The 23,263-nt window shown below is 39.5% G+C and overlaps 1 protein-coding gene across 3 annotated transcripts in view; it reads right to left on the reverse strand.

Moving 5' to 3' along the window:
• Positions 1–14,079, reverse strand: part of LOC114654399 (long-chain-fatty-acid--CoA ligase ACSBG2-like) — a 47,605-nt gene extending 33,526 nt beyond the window's left edge. Inside the window, exons 1-2 of one of the 3 annotated variants that reach the window (XM_028804934.2) lie at positions 13,938–14,079; positions 5,892–5,985 (exon numbers count right to left, since the gene is read on the reverse strand). In XM_028804934.2, coding sequence (XP_028660767.1) covers positions 5,892–5,983 — 92 coding nt within the window. In that variant the 5' untranslated portion in view covers positions 5,984–5,985; positions 13,938–14,079. Of the gene's footprint in view, positions 1–5,891; positions 5,986–9,170; positions 9,314–11,623; positions 11,690–13,937 lie in introns of those variants that run through there. The other 2 variants (XM_028804936.2, XM_028804935.2) reach the window with 2 other exon arrangements.
• Between the last annotated feature and the right edge of the window lie 9,184 nt (positions 14,080–23,263).

Consider the following 23,263-nt stretch of genomic DNA (forward strand, 5'->3'; position numbering starts at 1 on the left):
ATGAAAAATATATAGTTTAATGAAAATACTGTCGTAACGTTAAATGGAAATTAGGTATTTATGGACTTCACTCAAACAGCAGCTGTGTTTATACAGTAAAATTAACTTTAAGAGTCTCAATTAAAACATTTAAGAATTGGAACATATCATGCACCATTTTAAATGCTAATCATACTTTAACATCTCTGTGGTAATATCAAGTCTGCACATACATGCTTATGATTTCCACATACTATTTGCATGTATGTTTGATATTTTCATTAACACATGAACATATTCATTATAAAATACTCAGGTCTACCAATCGTACAGCATTTGACAAAGTCTTGCTGCACTTTGTGACACTATAATCCGAAATGTATTTTCCAATCTTAAAACACACACCCTTATCATCCATTAGATGCCATACCAAATTAATCTAATTCACTCTCTCATCATATCCACTTTTCATATCCTTACAGCAGCAACAAGTGCAAGAAAGGAACTCGCCCTGCTGATGCTGCAACAAACCAAACAAAAACTACCTTAAAGTGTCCACATCCTTTTGGCAGAGTGGGGTCAAACTATTGGCTAGATATTGGAAGGGATGTGCACAACATCTTTTCAAGCACAGTTTTCATCAGAAATCCCACAAGAAACTAATATTCACAAGGATTAAAACTAAACCAAAAGTGTAGAAGCAAATTTCCTCCTACTTTCACACAAAAGATGTGGGGTCTTCGATAGCCAAACATCATTGTTGTGTCCCTTTTTTTTTTTGCTCAAACAGCAACTCTTGCACTCCAATCTGAAGTCGTGAATTAGTCCTTGTGTAGACCGGCCTGTGGATATTCTGCAGGTATAGATGCATTGAATTTTCAGCCAGCAAAAAGTCTCCCCAACAAACAAACCACACAAACCGTTTTCAGCCAAATGAGCAAAAATGCTGAATTTGTGGCAGAATGTGCGATGCTGTTTCTGTTGCTTTCCTTTGCTTTATATGGATGTCCCCTTCAAACAGAGCCTTGTGTTTAGGGGTATAAACACTATCTTTAGGGGATAAGGACACAGGAGAAGCATTTTAGCTTCTTTAGATTACATGGACACCTGGCATTAAAACCAAATACGAATACGGCCTACAGTGGATTCAGAAAGTATTCGGGCTCCTTCACTTTCTGCACACTTCATGTTGGAGTAATTTTAAATGTGCGCCATTTAGCTTAAATATTAACTCAGCATTCCATAACAAGAATTGGGGTAGGGGTGGGGGGGGGGAAGGAAACCCAGCACATTCACAAAACCAATCCATTTAAAAAGGAAATTTTACAACACAATAAAATATGCAGAAAGTGACTGGATGAATAATTTTCTGAATCCACTGTATATATGAAATGCACTTTAAAAGGGAGTCTGAGGAAGTTAAATCACTGCGTGTCACATATTCGGAATACTGATGAGGTGGGCTACTTTGGCCCCCCCCCCAGCTGTAACTGGATTTTTAGTGATTGAAGTATTCTACAGCTATTTTGTCATTTCTCAGTAATCCACTGGCTCTCCTACACATTTACTGGGGCACCCTAGAGAGCCACAATCTCCCAGTTGAAAACCACTGGTCTCTATCACTTGGAATAAAAAACAGCCGATTACTCCTCTGTCCATTATTTCTTTGACAATTCCAAATGCAGAAACTGCACTCTTATGAATAATAAGGTATCAATCTTAAAAGTTTAGCGAGTTTAATTATCCTCAGAACTGAGCATTGGATGAATTGGTGGCTGCATTTTTTTAAGTTGAATCATTGGAATATTACAATACTGCTCTACATTTGGCTATTCACGAAAAATGGTGTGACACAATATATAAAGCCACCTGGTAAATGCTCCGGACGCCTGAGTCTGGATTTTGCATATTCTACCCATTTCAGTAAATGTTTTGTCCAGTTTCCAGTCATATGGTTTAGGTAAACAAGAAACTAAATTTGCCTTCTATGTTTATAAAACAGTATGTCCCACGTAGAGATGGGACAGTTACTGATTTTTACAATTTACCATGACAAATATTGGCAGTTATTACAATGTTTCATATTTTACATTATTACTATAGCCATACAACTTAAGCATGCATGCATACATACAAAAAAAAAAATTGGGCATCTAGCACAAACACAACTATCTTCAGTTTATTGCTTTTAACTTGTGTGGCACCCGGCTGGGATTCATGCCCGGCCGGAATGCCCAGGAGGACTGGAGGAGGGCTTGTGCCTCCTCCAGAACACGAGGGGGCGAGCGCCCTGGTTCAATTGAGGGCCACAGGTACAGAGCTTGGAAGCTCAACCCTGTAGGGGCCCGTGGTCTCCGCCAGGGGGCGCCCCAATGCCTTGGGAGCCCTGGACCTCAGCACTTCCGCCACACCTGGAAGTGCTATGGGGAGGAAGAGGATTGGGGACACCTGGAGGACTTCCGCCACACAGGGGGGCGTCAACGGAGGCTCCTCGGGAAGCACCTGGAGTCCATCTGGGGCTGTATAAAAGGGGCCGCCTCCCTCCATTCAATGGCAAGAGTCGGGTGGAAGTAGGATGGAGCTCAGAGGAGACGAGTGGAGGCGGACCAGAGACTGAAGGCATTGGGTTGTGTGGCCAAGGACTTAAGGGGTGATTGGTGCTGCGGCACTGGGTTTGTGCACTTGAACTACTGTATATAATAAACGTGTGTGTGGTGAAACCATCTTGTCTACCTGTCTGTGTCCGGGCTGTTCCCCACACTTGCTAATCGCTTATCAGTACAACACATTAGTGTTACGTGCTCCAGTAAGCATTTGACACCATGTGTGTTGTCCTGTGGTCTCTGCATATTGGGTCATGTAATCCATCCAGAATAATTTGTTCATTCTAATTGCTTGTGCAAGTCTTAAAACAGGCTGGGTTTACATCCAGACTTACAACTTGTCTAATTGTGAATGTATCTGTTAGTTAACCTTTAATTAAAACCAAAGTGGTGCACATTTTAAATATTTCAAGCCCTGAAAAACTTCGGCATGGGATTGCAGGGTTTCCACACAAGTTTATATTAAATTTGTTGAGCAACCTCTTAGACATTTTGTAAGAATATTACACTTATTACCCTTTTTCACCTTTATTAGGCTTGCATACACTGCATTCTAAATTATTATGCAAATGATATTTTTCTGATTTTCCTAAATAGTTGATGCAAGTGGCAGTCAGCATAATTTTGAGTCATCAACCATTAGAGTATAATTCGAATGTTACTGAACAAACCTCCTAATGATAACGGTATGTTTTTCAAAAATTTAAAAAAAAAAAAAAAAAATGCACTGTTCCAAATTACTATGCACAACAGAGTTTCAAAACATTTTATAGGTTGCAAAGAACTGAAAATGGTCATTTGTTGAATTTGTAGCATTAGGAGGTCATATTTACCAAAATCAAAAGCTATTTCAATCAAAAACATCTTAACAGGTCAAGTTATGTATTAACATAGGACCCCTTATTGGAAAGCGGCTTCACAATTCTTGCATCCATTGAACTTGTGAGTTTTGGAGAGTTTCTGCTTGAATTTCTTTGCAGGATGTCAGAATCGCCTCCCAGAGCTGCTGTTTGGATGTAAACTGCCTGCCACCCTCATAGATCTTTTGCTCAAGGAAGCTCCAAAGGTTCTCAATAGGATTGAGGTCAGGTGAGGATGGGGGCCACACCACGAGTTTCTCTCCTTTTATGCCGATAGCAGCCAATGATTCAGAGGTATTCCTTGCAGCATGAGATGGTGCATTGTCGTGCATGAAGAGGATTTTGTTACGGAAAACACGGTTCTTTTTTTTGTACCATGGAAGAAAGTGGTCAGTCAGAAACCCCACATACTTTTCAGAGGTCATTTTCACACCTTCAGGGACCCTAAAGTGGCTGACCAGCTCTCTCCCCATGATTCCGGCCCAAAACACGACTCCGCCACCTCCTTGCTGACGTTGCAGTTTTGTTGGGACATGGTGGCCGTTCACCAACCATCCATCTGGACCATCCAGGGTTGCACGGCACTCATCTGTAAACAAGACTGTTTGAAAATTAGTCTTCATGTAGTTCTGGGCCCACTGCAACCGTTTCTGCTTGCGAGCATTGGTTAGGGGTGGCCGAATAGAAGGTTTATGCATAACTGCAATCCTCTGGAGGATCCTGCTCCTTGATGTTCGAGGGACTCCAGAGGCACCAGCAGCTTCAAATACCTGTGTGCTGCTTTGTAATGGCATTTTAGCAGCTGCTCTCTTAGTCTGATGTATTTGTCTGGCAGAAACCTTCCTCATTTTGCCTTTATCTGCACGAACCCATGTGTGCTCCGAGTCAGCCACAAATCTTAACAGTACAATGATCACGCTTACGTTTTCGTGAAATGTCCAAGGTTTTCATACCTTATCCAAGGCATTCAACTATTTCACACTTTTTGGTAGCAGAGAGATCCTTTCTTTCCCACATTGCTTGAAAATGATGGTCTGCTTAATAATGTGGGACATCCTTTAGTATTTTTTCCTTTAAATGGGCTCACCTGGCAAACTAATTATCACAGGTGTCCGAGATTGATTTCAGTGATCAAAAGGGCCCTGAGACACAATATCATCCACGAGTTTAATTGAAAACAAAATATTTAATCTTTGACACTTAAATAAAATTTGCATAATAATTTGGAATGCGGTGTACATAGGATGCAGTATCTTTTGCTTGCAGCATGGAGCTGTGGGGTTTGGCAATCATCTGTTCAGTGAAGCCGACAAGATGCACAGTGCACTTTGTTTAAAATGTGTTCTAGAAGAACTTCTACTAAACCTTCTTAAAATGAAGGCCAAAAACAGGATGGAGCATACTCTCGCGCCAAAATCAATACAAACATTGGATTGTTTATCCATCCATCCATCCTGCTATATCCCAACTACAAGGTCACGGGGTCTGCTGGAGCCAATCCCAGCTAACACAGGGCACAAGGCAGGAAACAAACCCCAGGCAGGGCGCGCATACACAGAACATTTTAGGATCGCAAATGCACCTAACCGTCATGTTTTTGGACTGTGGGAGGAAACCCACGCAGATACGGGGAGAACATGCAAACTCCATGCAGGGAGGACCCGGGAAGTGAACCCAGGTCTCCTTACTGCGCGGCAGCAGCGCTACCACTGCGCCACCATGCCGCCCTTGGATTGTTTAGTAAATTCTTATTCAATTTTGCTCCTTTTTATTTGACAAACATTTAGAGACTGCGTTGTGACTAAACTTAAAAACATGCACAATCATCATTTCTTTAAAATGTCTGGTGAACAAATTGCCTTTAAAATTGAGGCGTACAAGTAAAAATCAGGGACGCACACAGTAACAGGAATACTCGACGACAACCTTCAAGAAAATTGGTTGTAGCAACAGTTGACAACTCTCTTAACCTGAAAAAGGACACTCCAGCAGAAAGTTGCCTTGGAGGACACCATTCCCTGTCATAGTAGAGTGAAAAAGCCAGTTATGGTGTATTAGAATTGTCCTTTGGTTTTGGCAACAGTTCATTACATTTTTCAAAGCAAATGTTTTCACTGGTAAACTATTAAAGTCCATCGTTCATAAACCTGCTTACTCCAAACTTAGAGAAGCAGGGAGTGAAAGCCTATTCTAGCAGTACTGCGCACAAGGCAGCTTGTGGAAGATTAGTGCAGAAATGAGCTGGACCTTTAGGGAGTACAAACAGGTTTACGTACAAGCGTTAGTTGCTACAGGCAGACTTGCATTTCGAATAATTACTAAAGTATTGCATGCGAAAATTAGTTTCCACAATATTGACATGTTTCAAAGCACCTAATGCTAAATGAAGCTCATTCAGTTATCAAGAAAGCAGCACACACCAAACTTCCGAGATGAGCTATCCACTTACCTTTCTGATTGGTCTGCATCTAGATGATCCCCGTTCATGTTTGTAGGAGGCAAAATGCTGTCTGACGACGGCTCTGTAGCATTCACGGACATTTCTAAAGATTGTGAAAACATAAATAAGTGTTCAAGCACTCACAGGTTAACAACAAGAGTCCAAGGAGAATAGTAACCACCTCTGATAAGTTTCTATTTTTTGTGGGAGGTGTTAATTCCATAGGAAATTGCACAAATATATGGTAAAAAGATTTTCTTCAAATTCCTTAGCTGTGTGATAAAGTTATTGAACGTTTTATGAAAAGACAAACCTCAAAAAGATGCAGTCCCAATACACATGAAAATGTAAATGCAGGTATGCAACAAAGCAAGAGACAAGTCACATCTTTCAAACGATAGATAAGATTTCTGTAAAATCATGTATTGTAGATTTGGTCACTAATACCACATGATACACCTTACTAAAAAGCATTTCAATAAAGAATTTCCATCATCTAAACAGACTGTCCATTAGAACCGATGTCACATTGCAGGTCTTCTACTCAGATGTCAAAATTTGACTTTGGCAGTTAATGGCCTTGTCACTCCGAGTGATGTCAAGTCTCAGATGTGCAAATTACGCAACTGCACGATTACTTTCTAACAAAAGTTCACAGTTCAGAACTCTTAAGATTTTAGAAGATAGAGATAGATATAAATAAAATACACTACCATGGCTGTCTGTCCAGGATCTTAAATCACCTGTAGCTTGCAAACCGTTTGAACTATTGACCTGAAATTTGGTAAACATATACTACGTGACATCTACTATCTGCTTTCGGGGTGATGATTGACCTCCAAGGTTATTCCACTTTTTAAATTTTTATTTTAATTGTATTGTAGAATCAACTCTCGGCAGTAACCAGCAGGGCGGTCATGCGGCGCATGTGTACGGGTGCCGTCCTCATCCCTACCACCTTCGCCATCATTTCCACTACCTCTTCAATCTCCCTCAAGAATGATTTGAGATATAAAGACTTAAGTGAAAAATTAAAGAAAAACGAACTAAGTAACTGCAACACAAAACACTGACAATCAGTTTTAACGTGAAAAGATGTCGACAAAAGAAAAGAAGCGGGCCACTAGGGTGGAGAAAAGAAGAGCTGCTCAGGAAGCAGCAAGCGCATCAACGTCTGAGCAAACAAATGCTAAACATACAGAGAAAGAGGATGAAAACTAGGAATGCTCAAGTCAAGTGTATTCTCTGCACGTTATTGTGCAGTACGCCGTTACTGGTAATATATAAAAAAAAAAAAATAAAAAATAGCCATTTTGCCTGACTAAGCTTGTACCCATGCAAAGGGTTTATGTACAAGTTCAGCTGTAATCTAGACCCTTCAACCCACGACAGGGATACATACAGACAGTTTTAATAAGTCCAAAACACCAGTTTTTAATTCCTCATACACATAAGAGCATGACACATTATGTGACATTAACATACCTGTCCTCTAGAGCTTGTCCTTTACTAGTTCTTTCTTTTGTAATGTCTTACATTAAATGTGCCTGTGATTTCCTTTCCTGCCAAAACAAATCTATCACAAGTGAAGGATTTTAGATTCCCCCCCAACCCAAGTACTCCTTTCTCAATTTGTGCCTGTAGGAAGTATCAAAGTTTAAAAGAAGTTTAAAATGCAATTGCAAAAAATTCTGACTAAAATGAAAAGTATTGGCCATATCACACTCGAACTTGCTTAAGTGCAGTGGCTCCATGTCAAATACAGAATTACGTACGAATCTTATTACATTACAATGGCATCAATACTAACACATAACCGTCTAGGCTACTTAACCATAGAAATAGACCAGTCAGTCTTATTCGGAATTCAAGTTTTCATTCCTGCTCCATTTAAATCTAAAATCTAAGACTTTTCAGGAGACTAACGTTTAACAAAAAAAAAAAAAAAAAACCCTCTTCGCTCCAGTCTAATTGGGGGGTGGCGGGTTAAAAGGGGGGGGGGGGGGGGGAGAGAGAATTCAAAGAAAAAAAAAAAAAAAAACCCTCAGTACTTGTAGAGTCCCACAAGGTCCTGCTTATCTGTGCGGTCATCCCAACCTGACTGACTTCGTTACTACATGCACTACACAGTACACAGGTACCGTTTGTCACATTCGTTCTCTGGTACAATCTGTACATGCAGCTGCTAGTGGTTTTAAAAGCCAACACTGTACCCAATGATAGCATGCAAGTAAGAGGGAAGAAGCAGAGAAAAATTGCTATGTCATAAACTCAGTCAGAGAGAAATAACAATCAGTTTACAAGCTTGTGTAAGGCATATACAGTATACAGAGAGGAAATTAACTTCGTTCCAAACAATTCATAGTATTGTCAGCCAAAAAATTCATTAAAAAAAAGATGTTTGTCAAATCAATACATTCCCTTTCAATACACTTAAAGCTCGAGGTCATGAAGATCTGCAAAACAATCTAAAGAACATAAGCTTTCAAAGCATTTCTGAAACATCAGAATTTAGCTTCAGTAAGAGTAGGAACACAACTTATTATTTAAACACCATTGCGTGGTATAATCTTAAAATGTTAAAGGAAAATTCTACTAAATTAAAATACTAGTGAAGGTTCTTGCATCTTAAAACAGATCAAGATACCCAAAACATACATACCAAATTTTAATCATCATAACATTTCTTCGAAGTGCTTTCTGTAACATAGTAACAGACGTATTTTAAGAAGATAATTCATGCAAGTGTTCAAAAACTGCACCACAATATTGATAAAGAGTCCGAAAAAGGAAATTCAGAGGAGACTTCTACAGACATAACCCTTCATTTACCAATGCAAAAAAAAAAAAAAAAATAATAAAATAGGTAAAAGAACTCAATTCTTAGGAAGCCGTCATACTTATGGAATATCCATATTTATACTCCCCATAAATCCCACACTTTGAAAGAAATAATCAAAAACATGTCTCAAGCAAACGTCCACAAATCATTCAACCCACTCCATGAAGTGTCCAGAATATCACAGGTTTAAGGTTATGGAGAAAAAGACAACCTTTTTAAAAACTAAAAATCACATTGCAGCCACAGCTTAATGTCGCATTCTCAATAACCAAATATTCAAACCAAAAAAACACAAATCAAAACACAAAATGCCATCTTTCAAGTTAGCATAAACATCATCATCAACACACAAACGAAACATGTAGTCAAAGATACTATATGGCTCACAAAGCTGAAAAAGTATCATAAAACTGACCCAAAAATACACTTTGCTTCTAAATACTTACAGAAACAGATTCCCTTTTAAATTATGCTTTGAGGAAAGACTGCAAGAAAAGTTACACTGCAATCACCCGATGAAATTTTCCTATGACCAAATTACGTATTTACAGATATTAGGCAACACAGAGTTTGTAAATCTCATGATAACAAGGTCAGCTTTCATCAAAACTTGCTTGTAAAAGAACAAATACTGTCAAAACTTCTCTGCAGCAAAGTTACTTGAACTTTATACAGTTCTTTGAAAACTGTTCTGTCTGAGTACAAATTATATAAAATTACGAAACCCAGAGAAATGCCAAATGACTACTAAAATTACACTGAAAAGCATTGCTGGAAAATTAACACATGTTCTCTTCATTTAGTCTGTTGGTATGGTGTGTTTCCCACAGACTGACAATATTTCAAGAAATAAATTTCATTGTACTGTTTAGAGAAAAAAAAATTGATCATCAGTGTTGGCTAGCTCAGAGAAGTAAATTAGTGTATGATTATTGTAGGATATTGGCATACCCAGGTTCTACTGAAAACCTACAATGCCTTTGCTGGCCTAAATGAGATAAAAGGCCTGGCTTGTTAATGCTTTATTTTAAAAAAAGACCTCGTTCTGGGCGGCACGGTGGCGCAGTGGTAGCGCTGCTGCCTCGCAGTTAGGAGACCTGGGTTCACTTCCCGGGTCCTCCCTGCGTGGAGTTTGCATGTTCTCCCCGTGTCTGCGTGGGTTTCCTCCGGGCGCTCCGGTTTCCTCCCACAGTCCAAAGACATGCAGGTTAGGTGGATTGGCGATTCTAAATTGGCCCTAGTGTGTGCTTGGTGTGTGGGTGTGTTTGGGTGTGTGTCCTGCAGTGGGTTGGCACCCTGCCCAGGATTGTTTCCTGCCTTGTGCCCTGTGTTGGCTGGGATTGGCTCCAGCAGACCCCCGTGACCCTGTTCTTAGGAATATAGCGGGTTGGAAAATGGATGGATGGACCTCGTTCTGCTTCTCCAAGAGTACCAGACCATATTACACTTCTACTGTATTTGCTAAGCGTATGTCCAAATTTAGGGAGGATGTTTGTGAGGAACAGTGGAATGTAAGTGTACCCCATCCCTTACCATGAAGGTACACTCGGGTAGTAGCACCGACATTGGAAAAACTGTCAAAACAACTGCAAAAGCACACCTAGTATCATATATTTTAAAGGTTACTGTTTATATGAAGTGTACTCACAATGCAAGTGTTTATTAATAATAAATATGTCATTAACATTAAGATGAAGAACATTTGCCCCATCTGGATAACAAATCTTAAACAGTTCAGTATGATCATTGTATATTAGTGTACTAAACATGCAAAAAGTAAACAATTATCTTTGTGTGAATATTTATTGTAAAAAGAGAATTCATTTTTGTTGCTATTTCAAAATTTTTTCTACAATAAAAATGTATAGAAAAACATTTTGGGCACTCTGGCTCCACTGCATCTGGAAAACCATGCAGTTCAATATTCTAAGCAACTGAATAACTATTCGTGCACCAAAAAATTTCACTTTTAAAATTATTAAAAATGGACAACTGAAAAACTATACTGACTCCTGATATTTCCAAGGAATGTAACTTAAAGATATACAGAAACTTTAAACATGCCTTACAAATCATTTAAAAATTGAAAAACCCATTACTTCACTTATTAACTGAATGCAATAATGAGGGAGGATTGCCGGACTTTCTTTAAAATGCCGAGGTGTTCAAAGTTCAGGAGCTTGCAAGGACAAAGTGTTACAAACTTCATGCAGTAACAACACACTTTACCTACTTTCAACACCGTGTACAAAGTACCAACAATAAGTTTAAGCTTCTCCCCAGCAACTCTGTCTTTCAATTGGGACAAAGGTTAAATACACCCAGCGCCATACCCTTTCACTTAATTACATTTCTAAGGGGTTAATTTTAGTTTTAAAAAAAATCAGTACTGTGGCACAAAGTAGAAAGTTTAAAAACTGGAATAAAACAAAGACAACTCCATTGTACAAAATATGCTTTGTTAAATAAATAACAAAAAGAAAACATCCATCCAAATTAAAAAAAAAAAATTTCTGTGGATGGAATATTTAAAGAATGTCACACTTACAAAAACATTCTTAAAAGAACTAAATGTTATATTAGTAAGCAAAACCCAAATGATTTTAGCATTTGCTCATCCTATTGGCAAATTTCATGTTCTTTGCAATTTTTCACTTATGCCCTGCTTTTGGATTCACCAGCAATTTTGATTTGCAAATATTTAACCTTAATCCTAAAAGTACTTTCATCTCAAAATTGAAATAAACTGCATGTTAAAATCAACACAAATGTAACCTTGGAAAAACACCTAGATCATTGAATAGTTTAAGGTGTGTAATATCAAATTAGTTTTCATTTTAAAAAGTTGTCAGCCACTAAAATTAATATGCTACACCCCTCACCAAGGACATTTATTTACCTCCAAGCAGGTCTAGGATTTAACACCATGAAATTCAGGACAGCTGCAGCTAAATGCCCGGCCCTTACGATATGAGCTATCACAGGAGAGAGCGCAAATGCCAAAGTATAGTTCATGAACACAATTATGTAATGGAATTTTAGACTTTGGCTGTATAAGCCATAGAAATTCCAAATGTTCATATCAATTCTAGCAAGAGTGGGAAATGCTGTTTTTTGGTTAACACTCTAGCTTAGGAATATAGAAGTAATCAGCTTGAAAAGAAGCTAAAAAGAATGAATGTTTTGCTTAGATTATTGGCAGAGGCTCCGGAGAACATCACAATCTGCTTTGTGTTTTATGAAATTTTAATATTAATCTCAAGTGAGATTTGTCACGCTTTCCTAGCTAGAAACATTTTTTCTTGAAGAGCTGCTCCAGTCCTTAAAGACAACGTTTTCTCATAACACTTCCTTTCCCCAAGCCCTTGTTTTTAATGTGTCATTTTTGCAAACAGTGCTAAAACTATAGTAGATAGAACTTAATTTGTCCCCAGAGGAAATTTGTTTTTTTTTTTACAGGAGCTCTTTAAAATTAAAGATAAATATGTAGACAAGTACATAAATACACTCTTTGGTCAGAATACACACTGGAATTACTATAAAAGCAAGAAAAATTCAAAAGAAAGAAAAAAAAAAAAAAAGTTCTGACTTGGCCATCACAGTCACAGTGAGGCATTATGCAGAAATATCTGTTGGTATAAAGGAGCCCCCCATAGCGTTTGACACACTTCTGTTGAATAACTCATTGGCTGAAAGCACTCGGTGTGTGTGTGTTGGAGAAAGAAAGAATGTACAGCATTGTTCATAATGGCACTCAGTTTAGTTTTAATCCTCTATAATCACTACTACCTCTAGCAGGCACCAAGTATGTCCTCTAATTGAGCTCCGAGTGCAATTGCAGATCGCAGTACCTATGAGGTCAGTCATGTAACGCCCCAATGTCAATCACATAATACCCATTGCACTGGACTATGATTAACATTAGCGCCCCAATACACTATGGTTAAGATTAGGATTGCAGGAGGATTATCGAAGTCAAAAGGTGTTTTGTGACCGACGTTGTGGGCATTACCTGATCTATGTCATACATATAGCAAGCTACAGCTGGACCCTTCTCACAGAGCTTGCCCGTTTAATCAGCCTGTTGATTCAGTGGGCCTCTCTTGAAGTGATATTACCAGCCCAGCACACCCCAGCATAGAAAAATCAACTTGGCTATCACAGAGTTATAGAAGATAATTAAGTTAAAGAAATACATTTTCATTCAATTTTTTGGACCTGGAATGTGTAAATCAATCAATAAGTTTACATAACTCTACCAAGAATGGAAAAGAAAAATCAATATGGAATAGTCCATACACTACTTCCATGTAAATTTCACTTTAGTGGTCCCCATGAAAGAGTTTACAATAGAATACAACCAATCGTACAGTGTATAGTACATAACGAACTACATTGACTTGTATGTATTTATGTACATGAGTAAAATGAACAAATTATAATAATGTGAGGAATCTGTGCAAGATTTGGCGGAAATAGCTTTAACAATGCGAATTTGCATACCGAAACAATACCCATTCTAGTTTTTATATTAGATTATACAATCGTGCCACCATATATACCTCCGGCATCTTAATCTATACATACAGACGATAAACAATTACATAAACCAAATTCTTGCTGCTTATTCTTTTGTATCGAAAATTCGGTAAAATCACGAGCTGTCGCAGGCACAATACCACAGTCTGAAGCAATGATCAGTTACGTGGAATCGTCGACTTGCGGTCAGTTTTGTACAAGTTTAGATGGGGTTAAAAATAAATAAATAAAATTCCTTGGGGGGCAAGCACTTCTTCAATACATGTCAGTGTTTTGTTTCCGTGAGCTTGCCAGATTAGTGAGACATGAGCAGCTGTTTAAACTGGCAAACTCAATAAAACGAAGGAGATTGCAAATGTGGTTGCAGTAATAAGAAAACCAGCAGCAAGAATATCCCGTTTTTATATAGAAGTTTGTAAAGAAAGCTATGCATAACGTAAGCGACAGCTTTTCCCTCCATTGTTGCTTCCCTTGCTTTTCGGAATGGTTTTAAAAAACCGTGTATACTTTTAAGGCAGCGAAGAGGAAAACGGCAGCAATTTAACCATTTTAGCAACAATAGTAACTGCACAGGACTGACAAATGCGGTAGTGCAGCACGATTTCCACCTCACTAACAGGTGTGTCTCAAGACAAGGCAACAAAGGAAATTTCACACGAAAATAAACGACATACCTTAAGTGAGTTTGAAGAGGGGGAAATGAAAGTCCAGCTGCAGGTAGTCCTAAGCCCACCACTTACTAGAGACGCGCTGCGCGTGCGTGTGCCTACTAGAAGACTCGGTGCCGAGTAAAGTGCGCTCGCCACTGCCACACACCTGTCAGTGTCAGCAACCCAAATTGCTGAAGTTCTTAGCACTCCGAGCTGTAAGTACACCAAACAAAGCCGCACATGTCCGTTATGAAGTGTGCTATGTATGAGCAGGTTAACCCAAGCATGTTATGAAGGCCTACATTGTACAATGTTTAACTTTTTGTTGTCAACGTGTCTTTATCAAATCAGGCACTAATAGTCTGACTTCCGCATTAATTTAGCCCAGGTGTGATAATAAATCAGTGCGGTCCGAGATTACCATGAATCATTACATTAAACCTGTCGTTGATACAAACACATGTGCATCTTGCAATGTTTTCTAATCATTTATGTTCACCAATATCAAAACGTACTGATTAATAAACCTCGTGACAAATAATATTCTCTTTAGCTGTCTGTCTAATCTGAACTCTGTTAACCTCGTTCAAATAGATTGATAATCTGGTTAAACTTGTTTAAAACGTGAAATGGGTCGTCTTAAAATTCCTTTAACTGTGTCAAGTTCCTATAAAAATAAGATAATAGGCCTACTATTACGCATAGTATCCTATTGATACTAGAGAGGATCCAAGTATAACAAATTATTTTCGGAATCAAACGGTTTTTGAAATTCATTTTCAATTTAACGTTTGTCTAACGCCATTATCCAAGATGACATACAACATTTGAGATACAATTGGTTTACAATTCTTTTGTTTGTCCAATTGCAGCCGGGCAGGTGAAGTGACTCCGTCATGGTCACAATGTGTCAATAGCAAGATCTGAACTCGCAACCTCAGGGTTTGAAGCACAAAGTTACAATGGCTATTTAGATATTTCGGGTACTGTATATGTAAAAATATGACGTGATTTGTCTAGATTACGTTTTCCAGCGCAGGGACCAATTTAGTGTGGTCAGTCCACAGTCGCCAACTGTATACAGTATTTGTAGTTTGTAGGTGAAAATCCATACATAAAGCGGGTGGATAGACGATTTCACAGGCACTGGTTTTCAGTGATGCGACCTACTGGGAACGGCATTAGACAAGCTCCATAATGGATGGATAGGAACTGGAGAAAAGGTTGAATACGAGATTACAGATATTGATGTATTTAATGTTTAATTAAAGGCATCTTACAAAATTTCGTCATATCGTAATACGAAGTGTGCATCACTGCCAATACAGAATGTGGTTTGTATGACAATACTATGACTAAAATGAAGCAGAAAGGGTAACGAAAAACGAATATCGTCGAAAGCAAGTAATTTTAAAATCTCACTGAACATCTAGAACTATGATATATAACACGCCGGACTGACTGCACTTTGACAGAACTTTTATTCACTGTCTGTATAATGATGTGAAGGTGAGAGTTTTCGGCACACCAAATATAGATCGCTATGCTTGAATGAAGGGCTTGGACCACAGGTTAAGTGTTTTGCAGACTCACTTAAAATGTAGTGAGTTGCATCCTAGGCCAAGTACGGTGAAATGCAGCACAGGCCACAGACTTGTTTTCAGATCTCACTCTATTGGTACCGGCAGACCCGGTCCTAGGTATTATGGGGCCCTAGGCAAAAGGGGGGGTCCAGGGGCCCCCCTGGAAGCTCTGTGAAATGCGTGAAAATTAGACCAAGGCGGTCACCTACTTCGCATATGCCTAAGGCCAGGCCTGATTGGGACAAATAATGCTGTAGTATATTTAAGTATATATGACAATTGCTCACTCGGACAATTTGTTTTGGGGACCCCCAAGAAGGCGGGGGCCCTAAGCTATAGTTTGTGTAGCTTATACGTAAATCCTGCACTGGACCGGTAAAGCACAGCAAGATGCAGCTGTCCAGAGCCGCACACCTGTGAATAAGTGATCGAGATATCGATACACCTTTCGCCGATACTGATTTTCAAACAGAGTTAGATTACAGAAAGGAAGAATTAGACAATAGTGGGGCTTGTATTGTTAACAGCATATTAATTAGTGCCTGGTTGCGACAGTGTGCACGTGCAAAGGAGAAAGGCTAAAAGTTATTTCAACGTTTAAAGGAAAGGTGAGAGTAGTTGAGAAAAAAAACTGCTATTAGAGAACATAAATCAGGGGTCCTCAATCACAGTCCTGGAGGGCCGCAGTGGCTGCAGGTTTTTGCTCCAACCCAATTGCTTAATAAGAAGCACTTATTGCTCAAGTAACACTTCTGCTTCATTTTAGTTGTCTGGCTAGTTAAGATTTTGAACCCTTATTGCTTATTTTAGCCTTAAACAACATTTCTCCATTTAGCTTGTTACCATTTACACCTGTGTGTTTTTATCATGCACTATTGGGTTTAATGAAATACTTGGAAGGAAAGTGAAGAGAAAAAAGTGAAGGACTGAGAATTGCTCATCCATTTTAGCCTTCAAATCATTTTGATGATATCCTTAGAAAGGGGAAGAAAATCTAGGATATAAGAATGACCTGACATAGCTTAGTTAATGCACTAACAAGCCATGAAATTAAATTATCAGCAAAAATTGCTTTCTAATTAAGCAACCAGGTTAGAACGAAAACCTGCAGCCACTACGGCCCTCCAGGACTGTGACTGAGGACCCCTGACATAAATGGACGGATTAAAAAAAGTTAGTTGGCAATTAAGACCCAAACTGCAAATTCATTCAGCTTCTTCTGTATTTCTTTGATAAGTGTCTTTGATCAAGGGAGATGAAGTGTTTGACAGCAGACTTTTCAAAGTCTTTAACTTTAAAGGACTAGAAAAGCCTCCCAGAAAGTGTCCATCCCCATGTTTCACCAAAATAGATGGCTGACGCTGTAAATGATGTAATGTTTGACATTCTATTATACACTTTCCAAAGTTGGTGAAAGGCAAGCTCTTGTATGCATGAGATATTTCTTGTACATACGCAGTTTAACAACAAACAAAAAAAACAGTTATTTTATATTTACATGTATATACGAGTTAATATGTTGTATGTATGCAATAGAATTACATTAAAAATGAGCAAAGTGTAGTTCAGGGTTAGTTAACATCTTGTTTATCGTGTACGCATTAGATATAGTTTCACATACATACAAGATATACGAATGAGATAGGAATCCACAATAATTTTTTTTCTCCTCGCCATTTAGGCTCCCATACATCACAAGTAGTATATTCTAGTTATAAAATCAGTGTAGTATGGACTTGGTAGATTGTGAGCAAAGACAAGTTATGCTCAGATTAATGAATGCAGCTTTCTGATAGTGTGCCTGCACATTTGCCTGATCTCCTGGCGTCTGCATGGGTTTTTTTCCTTTGTGCTCTTGTTGCCTTCTGTATCCCAAAGAAATGTGGATTAGGTGAATTAGAATCTCTTAGGTTACTGTCACAGTGGAGAAACGTATCCATGTCTATCCAAACCAGAAGCCCTGGATGACAAGAGAGGTTAAAGGTCTGCTAAAGGAAAGGAACACTGCCTTTAGGTGTGGTGACAAGGCTCTCTACAGCATGACACGGTCCAACCTGAAGACAGGCTAAGAGGGACTACAAGAGAAGGATTGAAGAGCACCTGGACAGTAATAACAGCAGGCAGGTTTGGCAGGGAGTCCAGCATTTCAGCAACTACAGGACCAGCCATGGAGTTGCTGAAGGTGACGCCTCAATGGCAGAAGAGCTAAACCACTTCTTTGCTCGCTTTGAGGTGGAACTACCAGAGGCAGCTGTTACACATGCAGCAGCAGCTCACAACAACATCACCGCCTCCTTTAGGGTGGAGGAACACGAGGTGAGATGCTCGCTCCAGGCTGTCAATCCTAGGAAGTCAGCAGGTCCCGACAGTGTCCTTGGACTTGTGTTGAGGAGCTGTGCAGAGCAGCTGGCTGGGGTCTTTACAAAGATCTTTAACCTGTCACTGTCCCAGGCCTCAGTTCCTCCCTGTCTGAAATCCTCCATCTTACTCCCTTTACCAAAAAAAACCACCCATAACCTGCCTGAATGACTATCAGCCAGTAGCGCTCACCCCGGTGTTGATGAAGTGTTTTGAGAGACTGGTCCGGAGACATATCATGTCCTTCATCCCTCCCACCTGTGATGCACACAAATTTGCTTACAGGGCTAACAGGTCTACTGAGAACGCTGTTGCTGCTGCTCTTCATGCTACCCTGTCCCATCTGGAGCACCAGGGGAGCTACGCACGTCTCCTCTTTATTGATTTTAGCTCTGCTTTTAACACCATCCTCCCTCACAGATTGGTGGGCGAGCTGCTAGCCCTGGGACTCCCGTATTCCACCTGTATATGGATTAAAGACTTCCTGACAGACCACACACAAAGGGTTAGGCTGGGCCCTCACATCTCCTCGGCCATCAGCAGCAGCTCTCCTCAGGGCTGTGTGCTGAGCCCCCTGCTCTTCACACTGTACACACATGACCGCGCCCCCGCCCACCACAGCAACACCATCGTCAGATTTGCAGACGACACCACTGGGGTGGGGCTCATCTCTGGGGAGGATGAGTCCACCTACAGGGATGAAGTGGAGTGGCTGATTAGCGTGGTGCACTGACAACAACCTGCTTTTGAACACAAATAAGACCAAGGAGCTTGTTGTGGACTTCAGGAAAAAGAAAATGGACATCAAACCACTCTGTGTGGAGAGGGTGTCAGACTTCCGCTTTCTGGCAGTCCACATCATGGAAGACCTGGCCTGGGGTGTGAACACAGCTGAGCTGGCGAAGAAGGCTCAGCAGACACTTTATTTCCTGAGAGTCCTCATGAAAAATAACATCCCCCAAAAACTGCTGGTGTCCTTCTATCGCTGCTCTATCGAGAGTATCCTGTGCTACTGCCTCTGCGTGGGGTTTTCCAGGTGCACAGCAGTGCAGAGGAAAGCACTTCAGTGGATCGTAAAGACTGCCCAGCAGATCATCGGCTGCTCTTTACCCTCTCTGGATGAACTGCACCGCTCTCGCTGCCTCAGGAAGGAAGAAAACATCTTAAAAGTCTCCTCACACCCCACTTATGACATCAGGCAAAAGATATCGGAGCATCAAAACAAAGACTAATAGACTGAATAACAGTCTCTACCCTGTTATTAGGGCACTGAATGCCACCTCATAAGCTCCAATGCAGCAGTGCAATAGACGACATCTTGTGCAATTAAGGTCTTATGTTGAATGTTTGTGTTCTACCTTATTTCTTCTTATCCTTTTGTAATTATATTTATTTATATTTTGATACCGCAGGGACTGCACCTAATTTCGTTGTATTTGTTACAATGACAATAAAGATATTCTGATATTCTGATTCTGATAGTATGAATAATTGTGAGTTTATCAAAATATGTACATTGCTGTTGACTCCAGTCCTGCAGGTTACAGGGTTCTCCTCAAAGTTGTCCAGATCTGCTCTTGACTGCTACGATATAAGAAGAAAATGTTTTAAAAAAAATGAATGAATAAAATGCAGTAGTCATTAAAGTCTTAAGCAAATGGAGATTAGAATAATTGTACAGTGCCAAATGTGGACCCATTCTGTGGTTGCTGTTTTTCATTCTAACCAAATCTACACCAGAGATGTATTGTTCTTTTTAGCCTGATTTAATATTTCAGGTTTATGTTTACTCTTCCTCTTAGTCTGAAAATAGTTTGTAATACATAATATTTAATTTACTGTATTAAACATGGAGAAAATGTTCTTTATACTTAGTTTTTCACCTCCAAGATCCTGTTCATTCTCCTATGCTTTTGCTTAAATGTAGCTTATTTTCTTGTTTAAAAATGTTTAAACATCCAGATAACAATGCATACTTTACAATGTCTTTAACTGTGTACTCTTTCATTCAGTTTAATATCTAGATAGATACTTTATTAATCCCAAGGGGAAATTCACATACTCCAGCAGCAGCATACTGATAAAGAAAATATTAAATTAAAGAGTGATAACAATGCAGGGTTACACACAGACAATAACTTTGAATAATGTTAACGTTTACTCCCCTGGGTGGAATTGAAGAGTCACATAGTGTGGGGGAGGAACGATCTCCTCAGTCTGTCAGTGGAGCAGGACATTGACAGCAGTCTGTCGCTGAAGCTGCTCCTCTGTCTGGAGATGATCCTGTTCAGTGGATGCAGTGGATTCTCCATGATTGACAGGAGCCTGCTCAGCGCCCGTCGCTCTGCCACAGATGTCAAACTGTCCAGCTCCATGCCTACAATAGAGCCTGCCTTCCTCACCAGTTTGTCCAGGTGTGAGGCGTCCTTCTTCTTTATGCTGCCTTCCCAGCACACCACCGCATAGAAGAGGGCGCTCGCCACAACCGTCTGATAGAACATCTGCAGCATCTTATTGCAGATGTTGAAGGACGCCAGCCTTCTAAGGAAGTATAGTCTGCTCTGTCCTCTCTTGCACAGAGCATCGATATTAATATTATCAATATTCCTGAAGTGACTGTTTTAAAAAGTGTAAACATAATTACGGGAGCAAGTAACCCTAAAATAAGGAAAATTAGGAGAATTTATAAACTCTGTATAAAAAAGACACATTTCTAAAATTCTTAAATAGATATATATTTAATACATTAACATGCAAAAAAAGAAAGTGTGTCATCTGTAACTAACTCATTATTAACAGGTCAAACAAGGTAAAACTGATAAGGTCTTTTTGATGTGTGGTTGACAGACGTTTGTAGCTACATACTCATTATTTTATAAACATCAATGTTTATGTCCAGTAAATTCTTTGCAAGTAAAAGTATCCTTGGGCTGGGGACAGCGGTTGTATACCATGAAGTGGTCTGTTTTGATTTTGTAGATTAGAAAGTTACATAATTTTTGCACGCAGGAATCCAAAGAATGACAATAGTGGCAATGTCTTGTCACTAGATAATGAATCTTACAAATAATACTGAATCACAAGGTAAATTTCAAACATTTGGAAAGCTAAACGAAGAAAGCAGAGCATACCGAGTTCTTCAGATGTAACACATATGCAGCATATATCACACACTGCATATCCCCTAAAATTCTTGAATAACATTCATCCAGTTGTAAGAATAAAGATGGCCACTAATTATGTGAATTACGTTAGAAAAAATGTTTGTTGTTATTTGATATACTGTATGTCCAAGACAAATATCGTTAATGTTACATTTCGTATTTAAACACAAACTTACTCATAAGTGTACCAGTACATTTTGGATTAAAGAGCAGTAACTTGAATTTATAGTTGCGTCATACCATACATCATGTTGAGGAGGCCCAAGTAAAGAGACCTGTTATGCTATGGTGCTGACTTGTTTTAGATGGCAAGAGTTTCAGTTGATCAGACCTGGAATCCCACTTGCTAGTTGACTTTAGTTTTAGAAATGGTATGGATGTAAAAGCAAGTAGTTGTTGAAAAGTTAAAAGATGCCGTTCTTTCTAGCAAGCTTATGACTCATTGATTAGATCAGTCGTGAGGGATATTTTTATGTTAAAGTAGTCCTTCCATGCAGCATTAATAGGAGTGCTCATAACTTTACTGATAGATACTGGCAGAGCACAGAGGTGTCAACTGCAGCTGTAGGTGTAGTTTTGAACATGGAGTGAGTTTCGAAACACAGTGAAGAATGACACAGGGGTTCTTGCTAACTATTTGATAACTGAACAAGGGTAGGCAGGACATCACCCAGGCTATGGGCAAAATGGATATATATTGAATTTGATTGGTGATACTGTCAAGTGATGGGATACATGTCTTATAAAAATATCAACCATGCAGACAATTTAACCTCAATGCAGTCACAATGCTGATGTCCTCTATTTCTATTACTGAAATGATTATGTTGGTTAAAATGTTTTTTGATTTCAAAGCTGTGGGGCTGATGAGATTCACCAGAAGGTGATAGATATTTTTTGGGCATCTTGTGTTGTGTGGCAGGCAGTGACCGTATTGTTGGTTTCATTAGTGGTGGTCCAGGTTTGAAAAACGGGGGCCAGAAAGCATAGTCGAGGTATTTTAAGTACCCCAGAGCCCTGATTGAGCATGTAGGCAGATGACATCGTGGAACTCACCAAAACATTGATAAAGTGGTGGTTTTGCTACTGCCATTGTATCTGAAGGCGGCAGTGATGGTGATGATGACATTCTTAAATACAATCACAATCTATGGGTAATGACTGAAAGAATTACATTTTGGGTACAAGGGCCAAAATGGTGTTCCTTGACTGTCCAGCTCACCCCCCACAACAGTTTCAGTCTACAATCCGGTAGCACTTTAAAGTAAAGCTGCTGCTATAGATTAAGAGGTGCCAGTTGACATTGGTTTCATCATCTAATATGGAGGCTCCAAAAACAATTCTCATGACATATACCAGTGTAACTGACCCACCAGATGAGACAGAGGAACACACTCGGGAGTGCTTGAGAGGTATTCTCTCTCTATATACAGAGGCTGCAAGTTCTACATTGAATTGCATATACAGGCGCTGGTCATAAAATTAGAATATCATGACAAAGTTGATTTATTTCAGTAATTCCATTCAAAAAGTGAAACTTGTATATTAGATTCATTCATTACACACAGACTGATGTATTTCAAATGTTTATTTCTTTTAATGTTGATTATTATAACTGACAACTAATGAAAGTCCCAAATTCAGTATCTCGGAAAATTAGAATATTGTGAAAAGGTTCAATATTGAAGACACCTGGTGCCACACTCTAATCAGCTAATTAACTCAAAACACCTGCAAAAGCCTTTAAATGGTCTCTCAGTCTCGTTCTGTAGGCTACACAATCATGGGGAAGACTGCTGACTTGACAGTTGTCCAAAAGACGACCATTGACACCTTGCACAAGGAGGGCAAGACACAAATGGTCATTGCTAAAGAGGCTGGCTGTTCACAGAGTTCTGTGTCCAAGCACATTAATAGAGAGACGAAGGGAAGGACAAGATGTGGTAGAAAAAAGTGTACAAGCAATAGGGATAACCGCACCCTGGAGAGGATTGTGAAACAAAACCCATTCAAAAACGTAGGGGAGATTCACAAAGAGTGGACTGCAGCTGGAGTCAGTGCTTCAAGAACCACCACGCACAGACGTATGCAAGACATGGGTTTCAGCTGTCGCATTCCTTGTGTCAAGCCACACTTGAACAAGAGACAGCGTCAGAAGCGTCTCGTCTGGGCTAAAGACAAAAAGGACTGGACTGCTGCTTTCTGATGAAAGTAAATTTTGCATTTCCTTTGGAAATCAAGGTCC

This window comes from Erpetoichthys calabaricus, chromosome 7 (genome assembly GCF_900747795.2).
Source record: "Erpetoichthys calabaricus chromosome 7, fErpCal1.3, whole genome shotgun sequence".
Taxonomy (NCBI): Eukaryota; Metazoa; Chordata; class Cladistia; order Polypteriformes; family Polypteridae; genus Erpetoichthys; species Erpetoichthys calabaricus.